At 47.8% G+C, this 10214-nt stretch overlaps 2 protein-coding genes across 3 annotated transcripts in view; both read left to right on the top strand.

Moving 5' to 3' along the window:
• The window catches only part of LOC126980777 (uncharacterized), a 62751-nt gene that overhangs the window by 45354 nt on the left and 7183 nt on the right, over positions 1-10214 (top strand). The gene's annotated exons all lie outside the window — the stretch shown is intronic.
• On the top strand, positions 931-2942 carry LOC126980776 (uncharacterized). The gene has a single exon (XM_050831058.1). It carries the CDS (start codon positions 1018-1020, stop codon positions 2608-2610), a length of 1593 nt encoding a protein of 530 aa, XP_050687015.1. The 5' UTR covers positions 931-1017; the 3' UTR covers positions 2611-2942.

Genomic DNA, 10214 nt, shown 5'->3' on the forward strand with positions numbered 1-10214 from the left:
GTCAGATCCCCCTGGCCTTTAAGGACCAAGTCAAGGAAGAACTCGACTCCATGGTGGCCCAAGGGATCATCAAGCCTGCCGGTGATGAACCTTCGGACTGGTGCCATCCGCTCGTCGCCGTTGCCAAGGCCAATGGAGGAGTACGTATCACCACTGACCTATCCAAACTTAACAAGCAAGTGTCCCGCCCAGCCCACCCGTCACCTACACCCTTTGCTGCCATTCGTAGCGTGGATCCCAAAGCTCGCTACTTCACGACGGTGGACGCTCTCTGCGGCTTCTGGCAGATCGAGTTAGCTGAGGAGGACCAGCACTTGACTACCTTCATAACACCCTACGGCCGGTTCCAGTACTGCAGGGGACCGATGGGCTTCGCGGCAACAGGCGACGCCTTTTGCCTTCGCGGTGACATGGCTCTTCAAGGTGTCAAGAATTGTGTCAAAGTGGTTGATGACGTTCTACTGTATGATGCAGACTACAGTACACACCTCCACCGCATTCACCAAGTACTCACCAGGTGCCGCGAGTTTGGGATCACACTCAACAAGGACAAGTTCGTGGTCGCCGCACCTGAGGTGAACTTCTGCGGCTTCAAGCTCTCTGAGGCTGGCATTGCGGCAGACCAGGAGAAAGTCATTGCGATCAGGGACTTTCCCACCCCGGCTAACTTAACAGACCTCAGGTCGTTCATAGGTCTTGTCAATCAGTTAGCTGAGTTCACCCTGCCATCTCCTCTGCTGCACAACCTCTACGTCCTCTGCTGAGCCCCAAGAGACAGTTTCTGTGGACAGCGGATCATGACGAAGCCTTCCGCCGAGTCAAGACAGCGCTCCAGTCCACCAGTTCTCGCATCGTTTGATCCGGCCCTACCTACCATCCTACAGACAGATGCTTCACGCCTGTATGGAGGGGTTCGCATTACTTCAGAACCACGGCAGCGGTCATCTACGACTTGTCCAGTGTGGCTCTCGGTTCCTTACCGATGCTGAAACCCGTTACGCCACCATCGAGCTGGAAATGCTCGCCGCCGTCTGGGCGATGGCCAAGTGCAGGTTTTACTTGGTGGGACTACAAAACTTCACTCTGATGACCGATCACCGTCCCCTGATACCCATACTGAATAACTACTCACTGGATGCCGTGGAAAACCCTCGCCTCCAGCGTCTTAAGGAGAAGATCTCGCCTTACCTCTTTACGGCAGTGTGGCGTGCAGGCAAGACACTTTGCATTCCTGATGCTTTGTCTCGTGCCCCAGTCAGCCACCCTACGCCTGAAGACGAGGTACTGTGCACTGAAGCGGCAGTCTCCCTTAGGACCGTAGTAACCGTGAGGGCCGTCACAGCGACAGAGGAAGACGATGAAAAGACCCTCGAGGAAATCCGTGCAGCAGCAAGAGCTGACCCGGCATATGTTCGTCTGCTCAACTGTGTGACTTCAGGGTTTCCTGCAAACCGCTATGACCTTCACAACTCCTTGCTCCCATATTGGAAAATACGGGACGAACTCTACGCCGACGGTGATCTCGTCCTCTATGGCGTGAGAGCTGTGGTTCCTGCCGCCCTACGTCGTCGTACCCTGACCCGCTTACATGACAGTCACCGGGGCGCTGAGGCAACTAAGCGACGGGCGAGTCAAACTGTCTTCTGGCCGGGAATCAACTCTGACATAGCAAACACAGTTCAAGCCTGTGAGCAGTGCCAGATTCTCCAGCCTAGCCAGCAGAAGGAACCTCTGCTGAATGACGACAACCCTACTAGACCCTTTGAATCTGTGTCGGCCGACTTTTTTGTCGTAGCAGGGAAGTCCTTCTTGGTCGTCGTCGACAGACTCTCAGGTTGGCCCGTTGTCGTCCCTTGTCATGGTGATACCACATCTGCCACTACCATCCGGATCTTCTGCCGCTACTTCCGAGAGGTTGGTGTTCCCCTTCGCCTGCGCACCGACGGAGGACCCCAGTTTACCAGCCAAGAGTTCCGGCACTTCATGGACCGATGGGGAGTCCGGCATGTAGTCACCTCCCCGCACTACCCACAGTCTAATGGTCATGCCGAGGCCGCAGTGAAGACCGTCAAACATCTCATAATGAAGGTAGCGCCCTCCGGCAATATTGACTGTGAAGAGTTCGACCGAGGTTTATTGGAACTTCGCAACACTCCCAACTTCACCGGACGCTCACCGGCCCAGATCCTCTTCGGACGTCCACTAAGGTCTTGTGTCCCTGCCCACCCGCACTCCTTCTCCGAGGACTGGCAGGCCAAGGCTGAAGACTGCAACCGCCGTGCAGCTGCCCGTGCCAAGGATTCTACAGCTCGGTACGACCAGCATGCCCACCCTCTTCCTAGGCTGAAGATTGGCCAGCACGTCAGGATCCAGGACCCGACATCCCACCGCTGGGACAAGGTCGGGGTCATTATGGGCATCGGCAGGTTGAGGACCTATGAAGTGCGTCTCCCTAGTGGCCGGGTGTATTGGCGGAATCGTCGCTTCCTCCGCCCTGTGCAGTATCCCAGTGAAGAGTCCCTTCCCCAGCGTGAGTCCGACGGTGATGACCCGCCTGCTGAGCCCCGTCGATCTGCAAGACTCCAGCGCAAGCAGTCCGCTCGAGATTGAAACTACGAGCGTGAAGGGGGGAGGGAGATGTATGATGGGAATTTGTATATCCATAGATGTATACATACTGTAAGATAGGATATGCAGCGACGTCTGGCAACTCAGCCAGAGTCTGCCCATCTCAGTTGGCGCCCGGCTATCCTCACTGACGGAGAGGAGCCGTGTCTCTGTATTCCCTGTACCGTATTTTGTAGCAATAAGGACCTACTACTATACCTGGATCTTTCACTCATCCCTGATGTACTCCTGAAAGACTACGGAACTACACAACACATGCACCAAATTTTTCTTCACCAACGTTGTAGTGCGAGAATGGAATAAGCTCCCACCATCAGTGGTCCAGTGTAACACGATTGACTCCTTTAAAAACAAGCTCGACCGTCACTTCCTTCACCTTAAATTAACTAGAGTAGAAAAGCAACGTTTTGGAGCCATCTGATTAATGTAGAATCACTTACGTTTAAGGACAGACCACCTAGTCTGGACCATGGGGTCTGTGTGGTCTGATTTTCGATGTAATTCTATGTAATTCTCCTTTCCCCAGTTGATCATTAAAAATTACTAAGTAAGTAATTACTTCAGTCTTGTCATCGTCATATATATATATATATATATATATATATATATATATATATATATATATATATATATATATATATATATATATATATATATATATATATATATATATATTACACAATAATTTACTAATATAGTAGTGTAAATTGGCCACCCCCCTCACCAGTATTATTAACTAAGTAAACTATAAGAACAAGAAGAATAGAGAGAAAAAATAACATTTTAATCTTACTACTTATATGATTTTTTTGTGAAATAAGAATGGTATACTTGCAGTTAATAAAGAAAAAATAGTATGACTGAAAAGGAAGTATACAGTGGACAAAATAAAAAAAGATACAAGTCACCCATGAACTACTCCGTTTTCTGTCATCGGACCCATCGAGGTAGTATGACGTCACCTCTGCCACGCCTCTCCTGCGCGTGAACAGACTTGTTATAATTAGACTTTGGGTAACACCACGCGGCCGAGTGAGGACCGAAGAAACAAGACGCCAGCGTCCAGCAAGAGGCAGACCTCGCATCAAGTTGTTCTGCTACTCTGTACCAGTGTAGTTCACCTCTTGGGCTGCTGCGGGTCTCTCTCGAGACAGCCAGCCGTTCCCCTACGGAAGAGCACAGAGCTCATAGTACCGATATTTGGGTAGGACTGAGACCACTCACACACAACACACCACGACAACGAGGTCACAACTCCTTGCCTGACGTCGCGTACCTACTCACTGCTAGGTGAACAGGGGCTACACGTGAAAGAAGATAAACCCAACTTATCTTCACCCGGCCGGGAAATCGAACCCCGGTCCTTCTGGTCGTGAGCCAGATGCTCTACCCCTGAGCTACCGGTCCGTGTGTGTGTGTGTGTGTGTGTGTGTGTGTGTGTGTGTGTGTGTGTGTGAAACATTTATGTAATAATGTAGATTCACTCCGAGTCTACAAAAGACGATTTTCGCTTTCATATTGTTACACCAGTGGGTCTGTTTGTGTGTTTGGTTGTCTGCATGTGTAATGTGATTCAGTCTTGACCAGTATGGTGCAATAGTGGCGGAAGAGTCAGGGGGTCAGGCATGAAAAAATAAAGGAAAAAACTCGATTTTTAACATAATTTCAACTGACTACTAATTAAAAATAAATGAACTTATAATTATTAAAGAATTTATTTAGAAATTACTAGTGATTAACAATTATTAAACAAGCTTTACTTTGAACTTTCCCGAATATGCTTCCGTGCAGGGGGGACATCAGTCAGTCAAACAGTGGGGGGATATGCCGGGGGTCGCGTCGCTTCGCAACGACGCCAGACCCAGGGGCTCCTCGGCGCAAGTCTCCATGTAGGCCTCCTTCCCTTCCTTAGCACCTCCTGGCAGGATCTATCGCTCAAGTCACTTTAAAAGCTGTGAATGTGAGAGTGTAAAAATATCAAAGTAATCTTCAGAGCTAGTCTTCGAAGGTCACGTGGCCCTGTTAGAGTACCAGGTAAAGCACCACCTTGCACACCGCACGCTGAGCACACAACCACCCAATCACGACTACCAGACGCTCCACCACAGACGTGGACCTGGGCACTGGGGGCTTAGGCTGCCAATGCCAGGTTGCATGATAACCCCGACCGCGGCCACATAAATTATATTTCTTCTGGGTATTAAAATTGTTAGATTTCGTACATAAAATATTCAGTGATTTAGAGAGAGAGAGAGAGAGAGAGAGAGAGAGAGAGAGAGAGAGAGAGAGAGAGAGAGAGAGAGAGAGAGAGAGAGAGAGAGAGAGAGAGATGAATTTGTTTATTTTCTTCTCCAAACTTTCTGTGGGTCTTTAGCTATTTTGGCGAACTTGGTTTCGTCGTTGAGAAAGTTGTCCGTTTTTTCCATGCAGTCAGAAGCATTCACGATGACGTAGGAGGCAAACTTGTCAACTTGATGGACACCCAAAGTGAAAGAGTGAGGTAAAGTCGGGGGCATGCGCCATAACTGCGCATGGCCTCGGTGCTCATCTCCGCTGAATTAGCACTTAAGCCCATTCACACTGTGCCGACTCTGGGCCACGACAACCCAGCGACTCCGGGAACACGAGGTCTTGGGTGTGAAATGTTGACATGAAAGGGTCGCACATAGTCTTTCCGACCTTATGCGACCCTTCCACATCAAGATTTCACACCCAAGACCTCGTATACCCCGAGTCGCTGGGTTGTCGTGGCCAGGAGTCGGCACAGTGTGAACGGGGCTTTAGCCAGTGGTGGGTAAAGACAGAGGGGAGGCGTGACATCCGGGTTACCACAGCTTACCTTCCCCAGGTTTCCCCAGGTACCCATCTATCGACCAGTCTAAAAGAGAGGGTGAACAGTTCTATCACCATCCACTCCGCTTTCCCCTCCTCTCCTCGCCTTATCTTGCAACTGCTCCTACCCCTTCCCCTCCCTAAGACCTCTCCCCGTCACGCCCGCCAGCTCCCCCCCCCTGTAACACTCACACTCGGCTTGCGCTCGTTTTCTTCATTAGTGTAAGTGTAGGCAGATGCAGACACAAAGGGAGTCAGAGCACCAAGAACAACAAATAGCTAAGGTAAAGTTGAAGCAATGTTGTCCGCATGTTAAAGGTCTTGGAATAGCACTAACGATGTCTTAGACTTAGGGGAGCTAGCTTAGACTCGTCACGAACTGAACACATTGCCGCCTAATATATACTCAGCCGCCTCAATGTCGGTATGGAAGAGTTTTCAGAATCTTAAGGAACTTTTGGGTCAGTCCATATTTGTCCAAACAGTCACACCAGGCCTCTATGGACAGCATGGACAGGTTTTGTTGAGTCAGTGAAAGTCTTTGTTTTGTTCCATGCACTTTTCTTGGCCTTGCCTGGAAGATTATCATGTCGAATATGCATTACAGTTCTTTTCTAAGCCCCAATTTTTTTTCACATCTCTGCCTGTAGCGCCGGAAGGCTTTCTTCAGGGGATTGGTGGTCGGCCCAAGCCCGTCATGGGGCAGGCAAATTTTATAAAACCTGGAAACAGTGATATTAACAGATAGTGTGGCATTGTCTGTGTGTGTGTGTGTGTGTGTGTGTGTGTGTGTGTGTGAGAGAGAGAGAGAGAGAGAGAGAGAGAGAGAGAGAGAGAGAGAGAGAGAGAGAGAGAGAGAGAGAGAGAGAGAGAGAGATTAATTTCGCTATTAAACTAAGGTGGGCTTTTATTAGAGTTACTTCGCTTCTCACACAAAGGAACGAATGTGTTCTGCTGAGTGAGTAAATGATTTTTAAAGCTTAGCCAGGCTTCCTCTACATTGCCATCATCTGATAGTTGTATTTCTGTTAGTTTTTGTCGGATTTCTACGAAGTTAGCTCTTTTGAAATTGGGCAGAGAGAGAGAGAGAGAGAGAGAGAGAGAGAGAGAGAGAGAGAGAGAGAGAGAGAGAGAGAGAGAGAGAGTTTCTATTCAGATAGGCACAATTTTATTGGAGGTACATATAAGGAATATAATAATATTCGAGCCTCGGGAGCAGGGGAGACTAGCAGGGAGGAAACAGACTTGTCATGTGGAATTTGATTTAGAAGATTGACGACCTAGGAAACATTAATTAAAGTCAAGATAGTGTTATCGTCCCTGCCCATAATGAAGTGGGAAGCAGAAGCTCGTTGATTACAGATGATAAAGCCACTATCCCACACAGTGAAGGTCTGGTAAAGAATAATGGACAGAAGAATATGAGAAGCATCAATAGGATGGGAGGCTTGGCTTTATGACGGGAGCTGCAGTGTTTGCGCTCAGACAGATCACGGAAAAGCGCTGACTGAGGCAGAAGGGAGTGAATATAGTTTCAATAAGACATCGAGTGTACGACAGTGCCACGTGGCGTTGTGCGGTGTGCCTTAGCTGCAGTGTTCCTCAGTCATGTTGCTTTTTTTTTTATTTTTACGTTCTGTCTATAGCACCGGTAGGCTTTCTTGGCCCGATGGTCGGCCCCAGTCTGTTATGGCGCAGGCAAATGTTTATAGAGGTGCCATCTTACTTGGCTTATGCTGCTCCTGGAGCTCATCTTAAAGCCTCTTTTTAGAAAGAGAATCTAGAGTCCGGGTTGACAGGTGGTCTTCAGGACAACATGTGGGTAGTCTTGGGACTCTTGGCCCACTCGGCGGTAACTGAAAAATCCCAGCTTGTGGCGCCGGGCGGGACGCGAACCCGGGTCCTCCTAGACGCCGCGCCCACATGTAGTCAGCCAAGGACCGTCCACCTATCATTCTATCTCTACATAATTACATAAGTATATCTATCTATTTCTGCAGTTTGCCGTTGAGTGTGCCTTTATCACATTACCCTACAGTCACCATGCTCGCCCGTCAAACACCGATTATTTTCCTCATCCTCGTGGCCGTCATCGTCATCTACAGTGTCTCCAGGTGCGTGCTGCCAAGGGTTCTGTGGTCTTTCACCCCTTCAGTACGGTGGCGCCCTTGCCGGCGTCACGAAGCCTATTAGCCTTCTGATATACCATATAAGCAACAGCTTTTCGAAAATTCATATGATTTTGCTTTATAAAGTAAAATATCATGGAAAATTGTTATTACTATTATTACTCCTGCTATTACTATTATCTATACGAATAATTAAAGTAATTTCACAGGAAAAACAAATTTTCGTCCCTGGCTCAGGAAATATCTTAGATTTAGCGTTACGTTCTAAATTATGTGACAACAATATGAAGAACCTCGTCGCGCAGTAATGACGATAACGGTGCATAACACTGTTGCCCTACACAGAGACGGTTTTCAGTCTCCCTTTGGAAAGGTGCGTAGACAATATACCTAAATACACGCTCTTTTTATCGCCTGACAGGTATTCACTTGATGAGAACTTTGCTTCCGTGCTTGTGGCGAGATGCATCGACACCAGCAGCACAGGAGCGCCTCGCCCCCGGCCCCCGGAGCATCAAGGGACGGGGCCTTCTACCGGGAGGCAGACATCGCCACGTGGAACGAGGACTGGGGTAAGGCCGCCCCTAGTTTTCTCCGCCCTTCCCTTCCTCCCTCTTTCCTCCTCTTCATTAGTTGCCATTATAAGTTACGGGACTTACGGCAAATACGATCACGGTATGGAGAATGTGTGAGGACCCGTATCTACCTCGTGAACGCCGGATGTCCAGTCCCGAAGGTTTCGTCTCCTGAATATTTCGCTCATGGCTGCTTTGCTTTCTAGCATCTACAGCCTAATTTGATGTTAGGTGCTAGTTAAACAAACCTAGAATTTATACGCTTGCTAACATGACTAATACAGAATAACTTCTACAACACAAATGTTCATCACACAGGCTATAGTTCGGCCTCTAATAGTAAAAAGAACAAAGTGTAATTCCTCCTCCTACGCGAGGTCTTGCAAGTAATTTGCTCAGATAAGTAATCGCATGAGGCGACCCCCTGCGAGTACCCTTACTAGTCTTTATTAATACAATAATCCGACCCCAAGACAGCACCGGCCCTGACAGCCGTGTGTATGTGTGTGTGTGTATATGTGTGTGTGTGTGTATATGTGTGTGTGTGTGTGTGTGTGTGTGTGTACATGTGTGTGTGTGTGTGTATATGTGTGTGTGTGTGTGTGTGTGTGTGTGTGTGTGTGTGTGTGTGTGTGTATATATATATATATATATATATATATATATATATATATATATATATATATATATATATGTATATATATGTGTGTGTGTGTGTGTGTGTGTGTGTGTGTGTGTTGAAGAACGACACATATATTTGGACATGTTTTAAACTGGGTAAAAGCAATTAGCGATGGATATACCGATTAACTACTGAACATAGTAAAGATGGGACTCGCAGAAATGGGTTAAGTTAGATGAATTCGGCTTCCAAAGTGGACTAGTGATTCTTAAAAGACTACCAATGCAACTCTCGAACATGACTGTGACTCCCCTTTCCTTCAAGGGGAGAAGAAGTGTGCGCTGCGGGAGATGACCAACCTCAGTCAGCTTTTCGACTACATCCAAACGCCGCTGGTCCGCTGCGACACACAGGTGAGTCTGCGGACGCGTGGCCTTGACAATGAGGCAACTGCACCGACACGAGCAACGAGGACGGCGGAACAACACGAGCAATACAGAACGATAATAACAGCAGCAGACGCTGCATGGCTGCATTTTGACGACTACTTAACATGATAGCAGGTTACTCTACTTGACGAAGGTAGGTCAGTTTATTGGCAGAGTCGGGGTAGTTTACTTGGTGGGTTTAAGGTTTCTTTACTTGGAGCTCTGAGGTTACTGTGCTTGGTAAACTTGGTTATGCAACATGATGGAGTAAGGTTACTTTACTTGGGGGTTACATTACTCTTACTTGGGGGAGTTTGGTTATTGAATCTGGGTGAGATTCAGTTCCTTCCCTTGGCGGGGTTTGGTTACATTATGTAGTGAGCTTATGTTACTTAGTGAGGGTGGGTTACTTTTCTTGGAGGGGTTTGGTCACGTTGTTTAGTGAGGTTAGGACTTCACACGGTGGGGTTAGGTTGTACGAAGTTGCTCTGGAAAATAGAGGAAGGAGTTAATAGCAAAAGATCCCAATGTAGTCCCGAGTCATGCCATACTTCTGTCTTCAACAGCTGATGCTGGGAGGCCGTTTGCTAGGCAAGAGTCGCTACACCGACGGCGAGAAATGGGTTTGTGTGGACAAGAAATTCAAAGTGATTCCCTTGAAATGTCTGGTCTTTTCCTTCGGCATTGGGGGAGACTGGTCATTCGAGGACGAAGTCGATAGGAAGCTGGGCTGCACGGTAAGTTTTTTGATTGATTATTTCTGATAAAAAAAATAGAAAAGGAAGGTGGTCGCCATCCCAATCCCCAGGGAATAAAAACTGATACTGGGATTTTTGGACGGTAGACAACTCCAAACTGATATTAAAAAAAAGGAGGAAAAGCGCCTTCAATAATATCCTCTTATAAAAAGACAAAAAGATGAAAAAATAAATTTAGTTCCAGAAAGGTCCTGTTGCTCCCCTCCTAGGCGGCCACAGTTGCAGGAAGAGTACACCAGACG

The sequence above is a fragment of the Eriocheir sinensis genome, chromosome 45, assembly GCF_024679095.1.
Source record: "Eriocheir sinensis breed Jianghai 21 chromosome 45, ASM2467909v1, whole genome shotgun sequence".
Lineage (NCBI taxonomy): Eukaryota > Metazoa > Arthropoda > Malacostraca > Decapoda > Varunidae > Eriocheir > Eriocheir sinensis.